Here is a 20,595-nt window from a genome sequence, read left to right as displayed (position 1 = left end):
TAACCACCACCTCCAGCTCCAGCTGCTAGCCCAGAAAGCCAGAGGGTCCCCAGCACTGGGACAGGCAGGGGGATACCAGCCCAGTCCCCAGCCCCAGAGGCCCCACTGGGGCAGAGGCAGAGCCTCAGGCATGGGGCAGTGCCAGATCCCCAGCAGCGGGGCTCTGCTGCAGCATCCGTGGCCCAGGAAACCAACAGCCAAATAAAGGGCAACCTCCATGTTTTCCTTTTTTCTAACCACAGTTAATAGCACAGACATTTTCGTAAGAAACAATCCTTACCTTTTGACCTTTCCCTGTACTTTTGGCTTAAAACCCAGTTCCCCATAGACTTAGCCAGCAGTGGCTGCCCAGGTTTGCAGTGCAGAACTGAGCCCGTTGGATTTGCCCCTCTACTGAAAGCAACACATACAAATTGAGTTGGTAGAGAATAAGGACTTTATTCTAAGATGTGAGCAGAAGCAATGAGCATATGAAGCAATGACTACTAGAAAAAAGTGAAAAACATATCGAATACTTGCATTGTACCTGTTCAGTTTGAACACAAAAGTCTCTTTCAGTAAAACGTACGCACAGGCCAAAAACATATGCAGAAGCTCTGAAGGTCTCCTAGACAAGTGCTTTTAATATCTAAGAAAGAGGTCTCTATGAAAATCTTTAAGCCATAAAAAAACACTCCAAGTAACAAAGAACACAAAAGTAAAAATGATTTGTTAATTTTACTTGGCACTGTGGAGAAGGAGGGGGATAATATACCCCAAAAGAGCATGCATCTTTAAGATGTATAAATTCAGAGTCCCTAGAACACAAATCTGCTGCTAGACCAAGTACCAGTTCTTCTTCCTCCTTTAGAAATTCGAGTGAAGCATGTCTGTTAAACATAGCAAGATCATGTTGTGGAGTTAAAGCTAGTTAGATCACACAGTGTGGAAATTTCACTGGCACGCATACTCAACAGACCTCTTCATCTGTATTACAGCACCCTACCATTAAAAGCTGCAAATTGCATCAAATTATACTTCTGTAAAATTTTTGAAAACAAACATTAAAGCAAGTTATTTCCTTGGCTGTCTTAATATGGGAGGCCAAATGTTTCTCTTCTTGACCTCTCCCTTCACATTCATTTCAATACCACTGGAAGCTGTGAGCGCCCACAACAAGCAGAGCTGGCTCTGAACAAGTCAGAGGCACTAGTCATTTTAACCTGGCTCACGTGTGACATCAAAAAAAGGGACAGCAGAAACATCTCTGAGCTATTTTCAAGGTCTGCCAACTTCACTCTAATGCATACGTATATATAGATATATAGAATGCATAGTAGCTTTCAATAATAAGTAAAATGTAATTTATTTTTAAACCTGCTTTTTGGGACTCTAGTATTTTAGTGGTTAATCCACTAAATCCACAGGTAATATGAGCTGAACGGTCACTTTTCCTAAAGCAGTACCATAAACACATCACCTTAAAAACTGCTATTTTGGGGGCTAATCCAATAATAACAGTGGCAGCAACAAAATTAATTGTCAGGACAAATGTCAGTCAGGCATTAAAAAAATACGTCTCTGAAGACTTGGGTTGTTTTTAAAAAATACACTGAAATATTCTATACAAGAATATAGGCATCACACATATGAATCTAAATTTATAACCACTTGCATGTGTTTGCTGTTGTCAATAAAACATCTACGTTTGCTACCCAACTATAGTAGCTACAGTTTCAAATCGGGAACACCACAAATTTATGTACCTTCCCTGAGATCAGTAATCCAAAATAAATAGCCCTGCAAATGTAACAGTGTAAACTCTGGATTTCAGACTTCGGTAAGAATCAGTCCTCAAACCCCAAGAAGAACATTAAGCAAACGTAAACATATCAATCATTTCGTCAGTTTTGAGATATTCTCAGTGACACTGGAACCTATGTGAGATCTAGCATCCAAATGTTGAAGACCTGTCATTTGTGTCACACAACATGATTGTCCTCGTTCACTTTCCTATCATTGAACCCCTGAACACATCCAGCTGTGGTGTGGATCTCCAAATTGCGACCCAGATCTGCTCCTCCACTCTGCATAATCTTTACAGTGCCTTTAAGAACACAATTTCTGGAGATTTTATTCTTGAATAGAGGAATGGCGAATAGATCTGTGATAATCCTCTGGACTAGTCACAAGTTCTGGTAAATCATAGCCTCTCAGAAGATGTCCACTGTTTTGTTGAGCAAAGTAATACAGCTGCCTGGCAAACATCGGTTCAACCTTAAGAACAGACAAAATGTTAATCAGACATGCGACAAAATTTCATGGTCCTCATCTTGGTTATTTACAGTGATTTTAAGTAAAACAAAACAAAACAAACAAACAAAAAACAAACAAACAAAAAAACCAAAACCAAAACAAAACAAAAAAAATCAAAAAAAGGCAGGGCAAAACAGTTCCTACCAGAATGGGAAGATTTTAGTGGTCTCACTGCTCTGTTTTACGCTGAGGCTTACCTGTTGTACTACCAAGTGCCTTGCCAACCACACAGCCCCCTTACCTCCACAGCCTTCCTTTAGGACATGTAGCAGTGACAGAAGTGATGCATTAGTGACTGCAGCCCCTCAGCCAGCCCCTGGGTGTGAGCAATGCCTGCAGGGCAGACATGTCTGTGGCCACTCAACTTGCTCAAATGCACACACTTGTCTGCACTGCAAAGACCTTTGAGGACTTTACTTGAAATGCTGGGGCCCTCGGGTAGACTGAGGTAGACTTCAATCTAAAGCCAAGGTTACTCTTGTTTCTGCTCATTTGGACTCTGAGGAGGAATCTGTTGGAATTGGAATCTGTCACCAAGAAGGATTTGTATGATTTAACACTGCCTTCACTTCTGCCTCTTCAGAAACTGCCATTTCCCTCAGAGATTTGGGCTTAAATATTTAAAGCTGCACACTGAGAACAAACATTTGAAGCTCTCCTTACTCTCAGGAGCTTGGACAACTCCTTCCACAACCCTCCCCTGCTGGTCAGCCAGCCCCTCCACTTGAAGACACGGGTACCATTTCAGAGGAAAAATATGCTGTCTGTGGGTCTCCCCCCCTGGGAAAGGAGAAAGCCATAAGGCATCACTGCTTGGAGCAGCCTCACAGATCCCCTTTTTCTTCCTCTCATTGATATCAGAGGCAGTTAAGCACCCCCAGTCCCACTGTGGGGGAGACAGGAAGGCAGCAGAGTAGGTGAGACAGCTCCTGGGGCTCCTATTTGGTGGGGTGGTAGAGCCCAAGAAGTTGAGAAGTAACTAATAAGAGGGAAGAAAAGCTCTGGGAAAAGCAGGAGGTACAGGCTTACAGAAAAGAATAGGAGATAGAGAAGGGGGATGGAGAAGAGATAGAAAGGAGGGATGGATGGATTTGTGAGCTTCCCACCTTCCACCCCAGAGACCTGCTAAGCAGCAGTGGGGTAGTATGAAAGCTACACAGCTAAGGAGAGGTCATAGCTTATGACAAAATGCTGACTTGGGACCCATGCTACTACCAAAGGGGCTTTCAAAAAATTAAGAGACATCATTTTTCTTCCCAAGGATGCAATAGGCTAAGCATGCTTCTAACGTGTGCATTATTACCTCTCCTGTGGTTTTATGGGCCAGTACAGTCAATTTAGAAAGTACCTGGTCTCAGTCTCTGTCATTACCCTCTCTCAGATAGCATCCTGAAACACAAGCTTTGAATGTGTGTGAACTGTGGTCAATCAGCCTCTGAGCTTGCCTGCTGCCTTAGCCCCAAAGCCAGTCCCTATACCCCATTGAGGGCTGAGGTCCCTGAGATGCAGGATGGGATCATGAAGCACTTTCTGGTGCAGGGGTTGTGAAAGCATCACATCCTGCACCACTGTGGTTGCCCAAGGAGCTGCGCAACCACGACAGCAATAACATCACATCCCAAATCTTCCAGGGTATTTTTCAGCTTTAGTTTTTGAGGGGACTTGCAATCTGATGTTCCACAGAGAGGTAAATCAGGTGTTCTGTCCTACTGACAGCTACCAGTCAGTCCCCTACAGATCTGAGGATTCAACCCCCATCTGAATAGTGCTGCATTTTCAAGAATTTCTTCCCTTCCTCACACCCTACACAAGGCAGAAAAGCCTGACTGGCAGATTCATATCCTCCAAGGAATATGTTTCTTTTAGGTAAGGCAGCAGTCCTACTTACATGGGCTGTAATTAGTTTCCTCTGCCTCTGTGGATCTGGAAATTCCTCCCCAAAGCACAGAGCAACCTGGTATCTTGGCAGTGGGCGTCCATGGTGAGAAAAGGTTTGCAGCTCTGGGAAGAAAGAAAGGGATGTGTTGTGGGTTAACCCTAGAAGGCAGGTAAGTCACACACATCCACCCACTTGTTCCTGCCATTGTTATGGAGGAGGAAATCAGAAGGGCATAAGTAAGAAAACCTGTGAGTTGAGAGAAAGACAGTTTAATAGGTTAAAACAAACAAAAAAGACAAAAAAAGAAAAACAGGGGATGCAAAAAGTTCACCACCAGCTGACTGATGCCCAGTCAGTCCCCAAGCAACAGCAACCTCTGGAAAATTCTCCTCCCAGGTTTTTTCCACAAGGTCGTACAGCAGGGAATACCCCTCTGGTTAACTTGGGTCAGCTGTCCTGTGTCCCTGCCCAGAATCTTATCCACCCCTGCCTACTTACTGTAGTGGCAGAGTGAGAAAGCCTGTGTGAGCACTGTTCAGCATTTGCTAAAACATCCCTGTGCTATCAGCACTTTTTAAATCACAAATCCAAACCATAGCATCACTACAAAGAAAATTAACTCTGTGCCAGTACCAGTATAGGCCAGTATACGTACCCAGTATAGGCCAGTAAGAAAGACTTTGTGGATGGCTGAGCTCCAAAGAGTTGGAAAAGATGAAGTAAATCCAGGTGAGAATGACAAAAGGTCAGGAGAAGACACTGAGCTTGGAGACTTCCCCACAGATCAAGCTACTTATAATTCTGCAAATTTTCTACTAGCCTGGCCTCACAAGTCATTTCATAAGCACAAATCAGGATGCCTTCCAATCAGCATTTCTACTGGGCCTCAACAGCAGCAGATCCTGGAGCAGATGCTAGTGGTACCCACGATCCACTCAAGCAGATGTCCAACAGCAACACTCAAACTCAGTGGAGCCCAGGACTCCAAGTACTGCCAAGCACAGAATTCAGCCATGGAGCCACTGTCATCACTGTGCCTACAGAGGGAATGCAGAGGCAGGGGAAGATGAAGAACTTTATTTAAGCCACACACCAAGCCAGCAAAAGGGCCTGTATCTTCTGCACTCCTGTGTCCTTGCCCAAAAGGAAAAATGTCAAATTATACAATTATTCCAATAGTCAAACTGTCCCCTATGAAATACAGTGAGGAAGGATTTCCACTTGGGCCAAAACCACTATGTTGGATTGTGGACGCTGAATTGCCTTCCACAAAAAAAAAAGAAAATTCCATCTAACACAATATCCTGGCTAAAGAGTGTTATGGGAAGTACTTCTACATAGCTGATTGTTAAAGATTTCATATTCATTTAAACTATTCATGTATCCTGGAAAAATATTAAACCCAATGTCTTATAATGATGCATCCCGTGCTACACAGGAAAGGAGGGTCTTCAAACTCAGCATGACAAAAGCACCTTTTCCCAAAATACACTCCTGCCATTTCCACTCTAACTGCAACCTTTTCAGACCATGGTGTGATTTCAGTGACTACCACAATATTGTCACAACCCTGGCTTGGGACTGGTCTTACTGGGAGGGTCATTTGTTAGAGTAAAAACCTGCAATTCACTACAACAACAGAATAAAGCACAGTTGTCCTGAGAGAAAAAAAAACACTTAAGCTGTCCCCTAAAAACCACTGAAAAACACTGTGAACATTTTGGATGTATGCCAGGAGAGAAGAGAGATTTTCTACAGGATCCTGCTTCCCTCCATGCTGCCACAGGATCAGGCAGGATGACCCCTAGGCCAGACCAGAGCTGTACTACTAATGGGGAATGCCTGCCACCTTCCTCTTTCCTCTGCAGTTCTCCAAATCCTAAGTACCTGTGGGAGAACCATCCAGCAGCCTGCGACACAGAAAGAAAACCCTTTATTTCCCACCCTCAGGATAATCAAGGCTTGAGCTTCTCCAAAACCCTCTGCTTGCTCCATCTCCCATTCCAGGACAAATGTGTGCTCCTGCACCTCAGGGCTCCCCATGTGTCTCCCCAAACCTTTCCCATCTGCCACTCCAGCTCCAGTCATCCCTCTTTCTGCCAAGGCAACACTCCCCTGGCTGCCACCCTCATGCCTCCAAATTCTCTTCCCCTATCCTCCTACTCTCCACTCAGCCCAATTTACTGCGTTTTGCTGCACAGCACTCCCCATTCCCATGCTTTCTGATTTTTGCCTTTTCAAGAGTACAGGCTGCTCAACACAGGCCTCAATGCTCTGGCATAGTTTAAATTGTAAGGTCCAGCTCCTCAAGGGGATCCTAATAGCTGCAATCCATACAAGTTCTGCTTCTGCCCCTTTTTCTGCTGTCCAATATTTCCTCTCCTGATAGAGGTCTTCTGCACCTCTTCCCATGGAAGCTCTGGGAATCCCCAAGCTCACCTGAAGCCTGGGACATCAGTACATTCAGTCAACATGCAGATGTGATATGCCCATGGCAAGTCACTTACAAACCTATCTGAACATCAACACATGCAAAATCCCATTTCTCACACACCACAGACTATGACTTCAACCACATGCTTGGGTTTGCACAGGCATTGGTGCGTAAGTAATACAGGAGGGGGAAAAAATAACTATTGCTTGAGCTTATCTTTGGGGTTAAGCATCTAAAAAGAGATGATCTGTCAACCGTTTGGAAGAACCCAGAGTACATCTAAAAAAAAACACCTGAGAAAAGGGAAAGGGATTTCCAAAACCATAATCAGAGGCAGAATGATACATCTTTAAATTAGCACATGACTGAAGCCCAACCCAATACCCTGACCTCAAATTCCCCTTTCTAACTGTCAATTTGCACATTATTAGGAGATTCCTCTCTTTAAATGCATTTCTCGCTTGACCATTTCACTAGGGTGGTGCACCAGCCTGGGAATACAAATCAGGCTAAAGCTCTTGTTTTAAGTTTGGCATGATTTTCTCTTTTTTTCAGTTTTGCAAGGCCTTATCCTCCTAATAGACCCATGTCAGTGCTGATGCCCTGTTCTAATGGGAAAACACACCAAACACACTCCATTCACCTGTAGCGGTGCCACACAACTCAAAAAGAGGGGCAACATATCCCTGCTGCCCAAGTTCTCTGCAACATCAACCAGCTCCCACCAGTTTCTCTGGATGGACAGCTTTCCTCCCACTAACTGCTCAGAAGTGCTGGGAAGCAGGGCTGAGGCTCTGCCCCTTCCCTCCATGGGCTGGAAGGAGAAAGCAGTGTCTTGAAGGGGGCTCTGGCCCCCTCTGTACTGATGTGCCCTGTGCAAAATGACACCTTCTCACACTGTCCTGGAGAGATAATGCACCTCCTGGCTTAGAGCAACCTGTAAGCTCCTTACAAAATCCTTTTTGACCCCCAAATATCTTTTAAATACTGGAACAGAATTGCTACGGAAGGCTTGCTATTGAAATCCATGCTAATATTGGTATACTCTGAGCAAGATCTCAGGCTTGTTCTGGGTCAGGCAGAACAGAGATCTTCCCAGGACTTACACCAGCAGATTCAAGATCAAGATCTGCTTTCCTCTGTCACTTAATACATGGAAAACCTATTTTGTTTGGTTCATCCTTACGCTTCTTAAAGAGACATGAGGTTTGGGGTGCCAGCAGCCAAGCATCAGTTCACTCTTGCTGGCTTGTACCGGGGCATTGAATGTGCACAGAGAGCAGAATTTGACAGGGTTATTCAAATTTCAGGAGTCAACTACACCTTGACTGCACTTGCCCAGAGGAAGAAGTGAAAAATAATTCTTACTGCAACTTGTAAGGCAGCACAAAAAGAGTGCTTCCTTTAAGCTGATGTGGAGCATGACTGGGTGGCATCTCTGGAAACAGTATCAAAGCCATAGTGGGAATTACCTGCTAAAAACTGCTGAGTATCAAAGAGCTTGCATGTTTGGTCCCTCTCCAGCTTGTTGGGTCTGCCACTACAGTGTGCCAGAGGCCCATCCCAGTAGATCCTGCTCTGGCAAAGTCTCTTGGCGTAGAGGCCATCAGGTGCCATCCGCAGTATTACTCCTCGTTCCAGGTGGCTCAGTAGTTTTTCTATGTTCTTCCTCTGGCCATTATCCTCTGGATAAGGGAAGATAACTTGCTCCAGGCTGCTGACCTCGTAACTTTGGCCGTGGGATATCGTACAACCTTCAGGACTAGAAGTTGTCACCTCCTTTACCAGTATTTCACGGTAATATAAGCAGATATGGAGACGACAATCTACAAGCACGAAAACAAAAAACAAACAAACAAAAAAACCAAATCATGTGATGCATTAATACAAGTGTTTTATGTTTCAGATCTGTACTAAAGCCAAGAGGAAACTTTGTATGAGATTTTTGAGCCTGGTGGTCACTCATCACACAGAAGATAGGTTCTCATTAGCAAAAAGCATCTAAAAATAAATAGTAAAACTTTTGGGGAAAGGTAGCATTAATGGTCTCTCACTAGGTTGGAAATAAGGTCCTCAAACTTCACATTTCCATTTAAAAGGAAAAGTCTGCACACAAAAACTCGCTGCCCGTTTTCCAAGTTCATGTCACAATTAAACCCACTGGCTCAGTACACGTCCTCAGATTTAATCAGGAAGAAGCTGTGTTTGTCCCCAGATTTTGTATAAAAGAGGATTCTGCACAGGAGACCTGCAAAGCTGCACTCAGATGCCTGAACAGAAGGGACTGCTGGCTCCAGCTCCAACAGGGCTGTATCTGAAACCCTCAGCTTTAATTTCCAATGGCCATTCAGTCAACATGGCTGACCCCTAAGAATTCACATAGTACTGAATATAAATATCTGTATATATAAATATAAGCATGTATAAATAACATGTTTACATGTGTGTACACAAACACACACACACACACATATATATCTACAGACTGATTCCGGAGAACAACCCCACTCAAGAAACATGCCCAGCACCACATTACAGATTTTCCCCTTCTTTCTGTGAAAAGCACATTTCCACACCTTTTTCCAGACTTATTCAGTAAGTATCACCCAGCATTTGGAAGTTTGCAAACCTGGCTGAAACAACTTTCCTTTTCTTTCCCAAATGCCTTTTTTTTTCACCAGGTAAAATGAAGCAGAGCAAAGCCAGACAGCATAAGCAGGAGCACAGCAAGGTACCCACGTAACACCAGCTTTTGTGGGGGCTCCTCACAAAAGAAACACTTGAGTGATTTCACTGACAACCCAAAAAAATTTCAACACCCCCCCCCCCCAAGGGAAGGCCTGATTTGGCAGCTCTGTGAGGCATCCCAGCATTAACACCTTGAAACACCAAAGCACTTTCATTAACTTTAACCACCTCCACCCCTTGAAGCTGGGGACTGGGGCTGCCTAAGTATCCTGGAAAACAGAAGCTTAAGTTCATACACCAAATTCATTCATTAAAGAGGTTTCTTTTTTATTTCTTTTCGTCAGAGAGGAGAGAAGTCAGAAGTGGGAGTCTCTTGTCAAAACCCGAGGGGTTACAGGCCTTACCTGACAGGGCGAGGGCTTCACCAGACCTTATGCTTGGCTCAATCGGGATACCAGGAGTCTGGGACTCAGGAGGGGCACATGCATAAAAGGTTCCTGTCACCTGGCAACCTGTTTTTATAAGCAGAAGTTAGTGACAGCTGCCTAAATCCTAAAAGAAGAAATGTTCAGGCAGAGACCACAGCAATGAGAGATTTTCTTCCCCTCTGTTCCTAAAGAAGTCTTATTTTCCATTTTTTTCCAAGCATGCCAGCTTTCCCAATCTCTGTCAACGTTACTTGGACTGTATTTTTATTTGGGTCTTCATAAAATTCTCCCTTAGTATTTCAGTATTCCCCCTAGTGTGTTTGATTATGGAAATAAATTACGTTTTAACCTAAGTTATAGTGCTGCTAAAAGTTGACTGCATAAAAGAATCCACTTCATGTAAGGAATTTTACTACAGGTATAACAACAAAGCTGGAATTAACGTTGTTTAAAACCCAGGTAAAGAAAATTGTGCAGTAGGAAATTCTTAGGGTTTTATTAGCAGGACTACTGTTCCAAGAGATGCCCATCAGTAAATGGTTTATAACAGGGGCAATTGACATTTTCCTGTTTCTTAATGTCAGTGAAAGTCTCAGGGGGGGGTGATGCAAGTGACTTGCAGACATGCACATGCCACCTTCCCCAAAGGCAGAACCCATCACAACCAGCAGCTGGAGTGATACAGATACAAAACACCCATATCTCTTGGAGAAGTCTTGCTACCTTGATTTTTCACTAGCAAACAGATCAATTAAAAGCAAAGGATTCTGCCTAGTAATTCCAATACTCTACCAGCAGAAGTTGCAGAGTTCAGAGCATTTTTTAGCAGACCCAAAGAGACAGAAGTTTGTCTGCACCAAAACCTTTCGCAAACCGTCCTCTGAAAACGCAGCGTCTGCTCTAAAATGTTTTTTCTTGTTTCCCATCTTTTCCTGCCCTTCTGATTTAGCTGCTTCTCCTCACAAAGCAAAATTCCTCAGGTGAGTTCCCCTGCAAGGTCTACAGAACACAGTTTCTTTTCTCTTTATCCCCCGCACTGCCAATTTTCACAGTTCAGGGTTTTTCCTAAGGATATAGAGCCATAATTGTATTAGACTCTGGTACTGTGAGATCTTTGGGGAAGGGAATGCCTCTTTATTCTCTTTCTTCTGTACCAACCCCAAGAGAGCTTCAATTCATGACATCTTGTCCCACTGCCACAGCACTAAAATCTAGTATTAATTTCAGCTTTTCTCTCGGGGAAATGCCATTCTAATCCACAAGGCTTGAGGGAAAACCTCACTGATGTGTGCCTCCAAAGGTCCAAAATCAGAAAGCAAAGCTAAAGAACACATGTTCCCAGCTAAGGGTTTTTTTCTGGGGGGAGGGGTTGCATGCCTTCTTAATTGCCCAGGGTTTTCGAGACAGCTGAGAACTTTTAGGGGCTGACTTATATCAACTTAGAGGACTGCATAGCCCAAACACCACACGCATGGTGTCAGCAAAAGCAAGAGCCAGGACAAAGGCTCTTACTGTGGGCCTCGGGGCTCTCTATGAAGGCAGCCAAGCACTCCTCTCTGGCCACTTCTTTTACTTCCAGAGAAAGCCACGAATAAGAAACCTGAAATCTGTGGTCCCCCTAGGTGACCAACCTCAGCAAGAAACCCTAAATGGATGCATCTTACCATTTTCACAGCCAGGCCCCTGCCAGTGATGACTGCGAGCTGCAAAGGGGACACTGGCACACTGGTACGGGATGTCGGGATGCGGCTGCTCCGGAGCAAACTCCCTCCAGTTCCGTTCATGAGGCACCATGTAGTTTGGTACCTATTTGATTGAACAAGATAGTCTTTTACTAGGCAGCTGTGAAAATTAATTCTAGATGTTGCGTCAGCTTTCACATTTCAGTTCCTTGATTTTCACTGCCAAAGCCCATGGAGGTCTAAGCATTGCCCAGACTACACGAATGGCACATCAGCACCACCACCAATGAGGCTTTCAAATGAATTTCTCACCACTGGGTGTTAATAATGAGAAGGGTGGAATAACAAAAGACAGTCAAAGCTTTGCTGGGAAATGTCTGCTGGGAAGAGCAAGGCTTCAGTGGGTGTTTATAATCTGGTGCTCACATCAACAGAACAGCAGAACAGCAGCTCACTAATATCTAGCGCTCAACAGCACAGAGCTGTTACTCAAGGAAAAACAACACCAAGAGAAATCAACTGCCCTGTGGCCTAATATGACATTAGAAAAGTTTCCTCTTGATTTACCAGTTTTCATAATGAAGTTTCTTGAAAAGAGAGACAGACCAGCAAAGACAGGCATAGCACATAGCACAGAAACGATGCTGCTCAATGTACAAGCACCAAGCAAAATGTGTAACTTCTGTCATACCTGGGATGGTAGTGAATTGTAAGGAGACGTTAGTGCAAAGTGATGGTTCACCACTAATGGTTGTTCCTCCATACTGATCTGTTTTGCACCTGTGTTCACCAAAGGGATGATAATAAATGCTGTCAAGCACATCCTAAGGAAATTTGAAATTGGCACATCGAAGACAAATCTGTACAACCTGCCTTTGAACAAGCATAGGACTAAAATGCTCTCTAGTGCCAGTTTGGGACAGTATTCTCAGCCCTCCCTGAAGGCAACTCCAGGAGGCAGCCCATCCTGCTGGGCTCCCCAGTGCCCCAGGGAAAAGCGCAACCCAGCTGTACCCACTGTGCCATGACCCACTCCCTGGACCCAGCCAACCCTTTACTTGCTGCAAACCCTGTCTTATTCCCAGCTGTTCCCACCACAGCAGTTACCTACTGTCTAGCTCAAAACATTTCTGTTCTTTCCTGTATTCAAAACATAGACCCAGTGAGAATTTTTTTTTTTTTCATTTAGTTTTGTTTTGCTTTGTTTTGGTTTATTTTTTGCCTCTTCCTCTAGCCACTTGCTTGGCTCTCACTACATTGGCAAGGTGGACGCTCCAGCTAGAAGAGCAATTCCTCCAGAGATGTACAGGGTGCCTGACTGCATCTTCTGCAAGGTCTCCCTTTCAATGCTGTGACTCAAACACCAGCATTCCTCCCATAGGAGCAGCCTCTAAAGTCAGCAGAACAAGCTGCACTTGAGCCCTGTCTTTTTACTCCTTAAAAGACTGCATGGCCATTACAGAAAAGCACACTTCAGTCCTCATGTGGTTACAATGAGACACATTCACACCCAATTACATGGTGAATTTGAGAAGCTTTACCTTTTTTAGCACCTTCTGGCACTATTCTGTACACTTTATAGGGATCTGAGATGTCCAGCTGGCTTCTCTCCACCAGTTCTTCAAAGTCATTGCTCTTGTTCAGAGCACACCTTAATCTTGTCTTCCAGGTAGGGGGATCTGGTTTATCAATGCCCTCTCTGAACTTTCCTTTAAAAAGAGCCCAGGCCTGGAAACATTTCAGATAATCAAAAGAACAAAGAAAAAAAAAAAACAAAGAAAAAAGAAAAAAGAAAAAAAGAATCAGCTACAAGGTATGAGTCCACAATGCTTGAAACAGCACATGTGCTATTTGTACTTCTATGTGTGTAAGTTAACTTCCTACATATTTAGGTTGAGAAAAAAGCAGCATAGTAAGGTAGGAAAGAAAGTTCAGCAGACACAAGGAAAGGGAGAAAATTATCCAAGACAAATGTGGAAATAGATTGTACTACAGTCTCAAAAGCATTCAGCTCCACACAGAGAAGTGAGGAAGGGCGGGCGGTCTCATCCCTCAAACACAGGGGACACAGGGGCACAACCAGGGCCACCAGGCAAGCAGCTGTTGGCCATGGGCACCCATCGGAGCCAGCCTGCAGAGGCAGGTGGCAAGTATGGAATGATGAGGGGCCACCACCGCAGAGCCTCTGGGCACCCATGTTGTTCCAAGAGCGTCCCACGTCCCAAATCCCAGGCTGAGTCCTACCTTGAAGAGGGCAGCATCCTCCTCACGGTTGTAGTCCTGCTTGCCAGCATGCTTCCAGGGGATACGGAAGATGCTCTTCTCATCATTCTCCCACACCAGCCCCGGGTACTTGCCACTGTCTATCTGGTCGATCAGCCACTGCCGGAGTTTCCCGTTGCCGCAGCTCACTGAGCTCATCCCGCACTCGCCCGACTCCAAGTTCATGCCACTCGCCTCGGGGGTCAGGTGGGGGATTTTTAGGGATGCTTCACCAAGCCCACCTCTCCACACACACGTGCAACCACCAGCTCTCTGGGGGAGGGCTGCGGAGGAAGGAGGGAAGGACAGGAGGGGGGAGAGGAAAACCTGTAGGTCAGGCGTTGGATGAAGTCCCCGCGTAGAGCCCCACCAGCAGTCCCCGGTGACACATGCATCACACGAAACGGCAGCTACGGTGTGCAGGGGGGCCCTGGGGAGCCCGGGAAACACGGTACAGAGCCTCAGGAAACCAGGCACAGCCCCCCACAGCCCTCCCCAGGCACCACTCGTGCTGCAGACTTCGACAGACTTCCCCCTTGTCCCGACACTGTTTTGCATGAACATACATGGGTTGGTGAATTTTTCGTTGCGAGTGACTTAAGGTGCAAACCCTGTCCTGCTCAGAGTTCAACCTCATTTTCACTTTTTAACCAAAAAAAACAAAGGAAAAAATTGCATTAAAATGTATCCGCATTTGACAGTGGGCATATGTAATGTTAGACACATGCACAAAATTTGGAGGGCTTCACACATACTGATGATTTATACAGTATCTCACCATAACACCAAAACAGTCTTCACAAGCTCACTTAAGCAAGACGTGCTTGAACACGAGGTCCTACGCAAACCTCCAACTGCTCCCAACACGCATATATATATTAACATTCAGATCTATACATTCCAAAAACCTAAAAGTGGAAAGACACCAACCTACAAAGCCTGGCATGAGGGACATGGGAGCTTGCAGCCAGACCCTCAGAGCCCTGGCTACACACAGAGGTGCAGCTTTGAAGCGATGGGTACCAGCTGCAAAGGTCCTAACATGAGGGCACTGACACCAGTTACGGGCACCTGGCACCAGGTTTGCCTCCCTGGGCTGAAAAAGTGCTTGAATGCCCCAAAGTTCAGTTTGGTGATTTGCTTGGTTGTTCCCCCCCTCACACCACCACTAGATCCAATTAAGAAGTGATTCCTCACCCACAGTCTTTTCCCCTAGACACAGGGAGACCTTCAGAGATCCTTGTCAGACAGGTGCACATTATTGGGGGCAGATAGGCACCCCTTACACACCCCTCCTCGGGCTACAGCATCCTCCCCGCATACCAAAGCCGTTCCCTCAGCTTCTCAGCCAGGGCCGCGGGTCTCCCCCTGGACCGTGCAGAGACCCCCAGAATGTCCTTTTTCCCTCCTTAGTCAGAGCATGAAGTGAATCCCACCGCCCACCCCTTCCCGCGACCCTTCCCAGGGCAGCGAAACTGGACGGTGCGCGCTTTCACCACGGGAGTAGTTAATGCGGCGAGTGTAATTTTTTTCGCTCTAAATTAAGGGAGGGAAAATTAAACCATTAAAAAAAAAAAAAAAAAAAAAAAAAGCCAAAAGGCTCACTCAAGTGCCGGCAGCACCAGGAAAAGCTCAGACGGGAGGAAACCGAGGTGTCTGCACTGCTCATCCCAAACTCCCTCTCTTGCCCGTCGGGTCCCGCCGCGGGGCAGCTCTGCGCGGGTGGGCGAGCGGAGCACTGCAGCGGCCGGCGGGCTAAGGGGAGATTCGGTGGGGCTGGAAGGGGGCTGGGAGGGCTCTGATGCCGCCGCTTACCTCTGTCACGGCGCTGAGAGCGGGCTGAGACCGCCGGCAGCCGGGGATGCCGCTAAGACGGGGCACACTGCCACTGGGCCGACAGCACCGGAAAGTTTCTTTATATGATGGAGGGCGTCCTGTCCGGGAGGGGGGGGGGGAGGCGGGCCCCGGCCCGGAGGTGGAGCCGGCGGAGGGGAGCAGGGACTTTGCGAGCTGGAAAACATCTGAGGCAGTGACACATCCCCATTGCTGGTAAACACGCCCCGCGGGGAGCGGGGGGGGCGGGAGGGTGTGCAGCCCGGTGCCCTCTCTGCGTTCGCGGTGGGTTGTTTTGTTTTTTTTTTTAAATCTATGCAGACACATATACATAAATAGGATGGGGAAACTCCTACCTATGATAGCCAGGAGGCTTTTACTGTAAAAGATCCAGCTAGCTACACCCACCAGAAACGTGTTAGACGGCGCCGACCGGAGCCCCCGGCGGCTCGGGGAGATAGCGGGGGCATCCGCCCACCCACCCACGCCGCGCCCGGGGCCAGTACCCCCTGCCCGCACCCCCCCTGCGGCCCAACACGGTTTTGTCCGGGCATCCGAGCTGGGATCGCGAAGAGGAATGAGAAACTATTCCTCCGAGGCGAGGGCGAGACGGAGGTTTTGGGGCTCGGGCTGTTCCCCGGGAGGCTGCTCCGTACTTTGCAGCCCGTAAGGAGTGAAATGGGGGGCGAGGTGAGTGGGCAGCAGCAGCGCCGGGCCCCGCAGACAGCGAGCCCCGACGGGGCGGCAGCAGCCGGAGCCGGGGTTACCTGCCAGCTCCCGAGCAGGAGCGGCTCCCGCCCCGCTGGGCGCAGGGAATGATTCCCCGGGAAGACACCGCTTTAAGCACCGGCACCGGAGCCGGGGCTGGGTGGTGGGACCTCATTCGCTCGCCTGTTTGAGGAGCCCCCTGCACTAAGGTGGTAAGAGCAGTAGGGATGAAGGAGCGAGGTCTGGGCTTGCACGAAAGACTTTCTTACCGCCTTTCGGGTTTCAAAGACGTGTTTCATGCCACGACACTTTCTTGTTGTTCTGTTTCAACGTCTCCAGCACACATCCACATCCTTTCTGATGTAACGTATCAGATAAAAAAACAAAAAAACCTCAAAAAACAGTCATCGCGCCCTTTGCTGGCAGGCAGCGGGTGCACTGGGTACACGCGGAGTTTAGGGTATTAACTGCAAATCTTGACCGCCATCTTCTGAAATTTAGATGTAATTATCGCCACGTTTTGAAGGAGAATGGTGAAGTGCAGGCATTTTTAGGTGGCAGGTTTATAACACACAATTCATCCTCTAAAAAAAAGAATTGGCAGCACCCATCTGAAATCTTTCTAGTCATGAGTTAAAGCACCACCTTCAGAACGTTAAAATGCATCTCTGAGATTGAAGGTGACTGCCACCATAAATCAAGACAAGCAACCACAGTTTTACCAAAAGACATCTGAAAGGCTTTCCGAAAATCCAGTTTTGATTCCTAGGGGAAAGAGCATGTGCCACACAGGGGACCAACTGTGATTTCATTAAGTATATATAAAAAAATTTTGAATGCATCACTGTAAACTGAACACTTCTAATGTCTTCTCTCTTTTGCAGCTTTTAAGACAACTTCTGGGGCTGTGGGAAGCATGCAGATTGATCTGCATTGTAACAAACCCTTCAGGGGAAAAAACCTAATCTTCCTCATGCTGGAGAATATTTGGAAAAAAATAGTTGTTCAAAGAAATTCATGTGTAGCTAGAGAGGTAAGTTATGCATTCAGAAGTCTTTAAAAGAAGACCAAATCAATCATAAAAAACCCAGACAATACGTATGTGGGAAGTTATTTGGCCGGGTAGCTGATTGCTGTCTTTGAGCTGCAAAAACTCTATTAGAAAGCTATCCCCTAAATTTTAGAGGTAATGCTTAAAGCCAGAACCCTACATGCACATTGGTTCTTTGCAAATAAGTCTTCTCATGACTAAGACATGGTAATCTCACTAGTTTTGCAGACTTTGTTACTCATGATTTCTGGATGTCAGGGCAAAGATGGCAAAAAAAAATTCAAGACCACCGTTTCAGTCTGTAAAGTAGAAAACTGATCAATAACGCAGCTGCAGTGTCTGCATTTCATGCTGCAGCAGAGTGTAGATAAACTTTTGTTGGGTGTTTTTTACATATGTGAAGAGACGATTCCTCCCTAACCCACCTTGCTGGTGATCTGAACACTTAAAGCATCTCAAGCCTGTGAGAGAAAAAAAATCTTTTTTCTAGTCATTTCCACAGCATTGCGAGAGCCTGACCCTTCAAACCTTACCCACAAGCCCCACCCGCCTTCATGGAAGTTTTCTGTGTCAGTGACCAAATCGAAGTCGTCTTGTAAAAATGCTCTTGCTGCTGTTTAACCACGGCAGTCACTGCTGGGGCCCCTGGTTTTCACACTCTGAAGGTCACACTGACTAAAGGCATGCCAGGAAAAGTGACTGTTTCTTCTCAACAGTCGTTTGCAAGCCCTCAGCACCTAGAAAGCTGGCTTCTGCTTTCACCAGACCCTTCTCAAGTCCCAGCTGACTCACCTGGGAATTGCACCCAAGGCAGAAAATCAAAGGGAGGTGCCAGCCCAGACCAGTTGCTGGGGGCTCTCTGAAATGGGTCTCCACAGGGAGGTGCAATGCTGAGACAAAGGGCACGTACATTAAACCCTCTTGCACTCAGGAGTCTTCTTTCCTTCAAGAAGAGTGCCCTTTTTCTCCTGGATGCAAAGTCAGAGAGACCTGCCAGAATCATGCTAGAGGCCATATATCTGGCAGCAGAGGCCCTCTGAGAATTGCTGATTGTTCAGGGGCTCTCCACACACTGGAGACAGCAAAATCCCCTCAGGCACACACGCAGGGGGAGTTCCTCCTCCTCTGTGCAGAGGAAGAAGGGGAGCAAGAGGCTCCCAACTCCCTTGCACTGCTCCCACCCAAGGGTAGGAGGGATGCCCTGGTTGCACTGGGCATCCATCTGCCCGTGGCTCTGGTGGGAATGTGCTTGTGACAGCAGATTGTGGTGGACAGTAAAGCTCTGGACCCCCATGCACTTGCTGCAGGCCAGAGCAGATCCACTGGTGAGCAGGAGTGATGAAGCCAGCAAGCTCCTCCAGCTCTCCTCTGGGTGAAGGTCCTGACCAGGGTTTTTAGGAATCCAGGAAAACTCATGCTGAAGTCCTTGACATCAGCAAATGGACTTCCAGAAGTGAACTAAGCCCCTAAAAGTGGTTTGAAAAGCCCACAGCTGACTGTAGCCACCCCCAAAATCCCTGGTTTGCAAATGACTGTGAGGTGATGCCCTCCACTGGGCAGCAGCACAACTCAGACCTCAAGAAGCAACACTAATAAAGCCTTGCAACCCCATACTTCAGCCAACAGCCCTGAGGCACAGATCTGAGTTCACAAGTCACTTTTGCTGCAGAAACACCTTCGTGGGTGGCATCGATGGCACTATGGAAATTGGAGGAAGGCTCCCAATTACTTTGATTTACTACAGCAAAGCACCTGCTCTACAAGCAATCTAGCACCAGTCACAACAGGCCATTTTCAGCAACCTCTGTTGTGGTAATTTTGGATATCATGAAGTGCTCCCTTTTGATTTTGGGAGGGTATTAGCTGTTCCTGCATTTAAAATAGCAACCCCAGAAACAGTATTAGTCTATCATGTACCTTCCATATTACTAATTGCACAGTCATTTTAAACTGTTGTAAATAAAGCAAACCAGTGAGTGTGGCTGTGTCTTTTTAAGCAGAAAAGCCTTAAGGTCCAGTTGTGGTTGTTCGGGTGGATTTGGTGAACATTTTGTTTTCTTTTCATGTACTTCCCCTCTACTTTGTAGCCAAGAATATTTCAAACCACCTTTTTTAAGGCTGTTTTCATGCCTCTGTACATCAGACTGTGCCTGGTATTAAAATAGCCTTTCACCACGTGGCCTAACACGTGCAATATCCTGCAGCTTTCCTTTCAAGAGAAAAGATGGGCATGTGCATCCAACTAATATGGCACACAAGCAGCAAGGAGCCCTTTCCAGTCCTTCCCACACTGGCTGGAGAAGGAGATACAAGCAGAGTGTGTCTAATGGACAGATTTGTGAAATGAGGAATACCTTGTTCAGATTTATGGACTATTTTTTTCAGTATGCAGAATATGTGTGAAAAGACATATGGCTTGGAAATAACCATTCAAAGATTGTGTATCTTTGAGGACGAAAGCTGCTGGAGGGCATCTGACACATATTTGTTTCTATTGCAGATATAAGAGGTAATTACTAAATACCACTGCCATCCAGTGAAAATGCCAAGTGCCCTGAGAGAGTGCAGGTAAAGAATGAATGAATGGTAAAGAAGGGATTTTCCTATGGGAAGCCAGAGGCATAAAGAAGAGTGCTGAAGGACATGACTTGGGTACTGCTCCAGTGCCCAAACTGCTTGTTGTAGGCCATCTGGAACCACAGAGCATGAACATTTCTAGGCTAAAACTAATGGGAGAAATGGGCTTTACACTTGAGGTGCTCTAGATGCTTAATTTTGTAAGGGAGAAAACCCCTGGATTTTGTGTGTCTGCACACACACTCGCCTGCATTTTGCAGGATGCTGGTAACAATTCCAGTTTTGCTAAAAAGTCTTTTAAAAGCTCTCTCTGCACTCCTTGAAAAACTATAAGGCAACTCTGGATCAACAGAAGCTCAAGCAAGACAAGGTGAAATTTCATGAAACTTCAGAACAACTCTGCTGTACTGTTTGTGCTGGACACAAGAACTTGATGATTCCATTAAGCTGAGGAAATGACAATATGTGAGCAATTAGTGTTGTAAATCAAATCATCAACATGACAAATAAAAGGATTTTTTTTTTTCTGAATGAGCAATGAATTGAGCTTACTGTATGCCGAGGTGGGATCTGAAATGTAGCAGCTTACACCAGAGCAGCATCCTTTTCCATTCTGCTTCCAGATAGTGTTGTCCCTCCATCCTGTCTCCCCAAAGCAGCTCCACCTATGCTAGTTCAGCCACTTTAATAAGCCAGCAGCAGTTATTTCTCTAAAAAAAAAATCTGAAAAACTTGGAAAAAAAATAAAAAGAAGGGAA

General features: G+C 46.1%; 1 protein-coding gene across 1 annotated transcript; it reads right to left on the bottom strand.

Annotated features, from left to right (window-relative positions):
- Window positions 1-418: 418 nt before the first annotated feature.
- On the bottom strand, window positions 419-15,656 carry IRF4 (interferon regulatory factor 4). Its single transcript, XM_071736555.1, has 9 exons — window positions 15,484-15,656; window positions 13,651-13,952; window positions 12,948-13,134; window positions 12,098-12,186; window positions 11,389-11,530; window positions 9,701-9,808; window positions 8,081-8,434; window positions 4,184-4,296; window positions 419-2,256 (listed from the first exon to the last, which is right to left on the bottom strand). Exons 2-9 carry the CDS (start codon window positions 13,852-13,854, stop codon window positions 2,113-2,115), a joined length of 1,341 nt encoding a protein of 446 aa, XP_071592656.1. The 5' UTR covers window positions 13,855-13,952; window positions 15,484-15,656; the 3' UTR covers window positions 419-2,112.
- Between the last annotated feature and the right edge of the window lie 4,939 nt (window positions 15,657-20,595).

Source organism: Heliangelus exortis, chromosome 2, assembly GCF_036169615.1.
Source record: "Heliangelus exortis chromosome 2, bHelExo1.hap1, whole genome shotgun sequence".
Lineage (NCBI taxonomy): Eukaryota > Metazoa > Chordata > Aves > Apodiformes > Trochilidae > Heliangelus > Heliangelus exortis.
Note: the sequence above shows the minus strand (reverse complement) of the source record. Positions and strands in the feature narration are given on the sequence as shown.

What these genes read in the sequence shown, in the direction of transcription:
- IRF4 (XM_071736555.1), bottom strand. Translation starts at nt 13,854, where the DNA reads ATGAACTTGGAGTCGGGCGAGTGCGGGATGAGCTCAGTGAGCTGCGGC. An exon ending in ACAATTCACTACCATCCCAG is followed by an intron (nt 11,531 to 12,097) that starts GTATGACAGAAG and finishes TCAATCAAATAG; the next exon opens with GTACCAAACTACATGGTGCC. An exon ending in TGAAGCCCTCGCCCTGTCAG is followed by an intron (nt 8,435 to 9,700) that starts GTAAGGCCTGTA and finishes TCGTGCTTGTAG; the next exon opens with ATTGTCGTCTCCATATCTGC.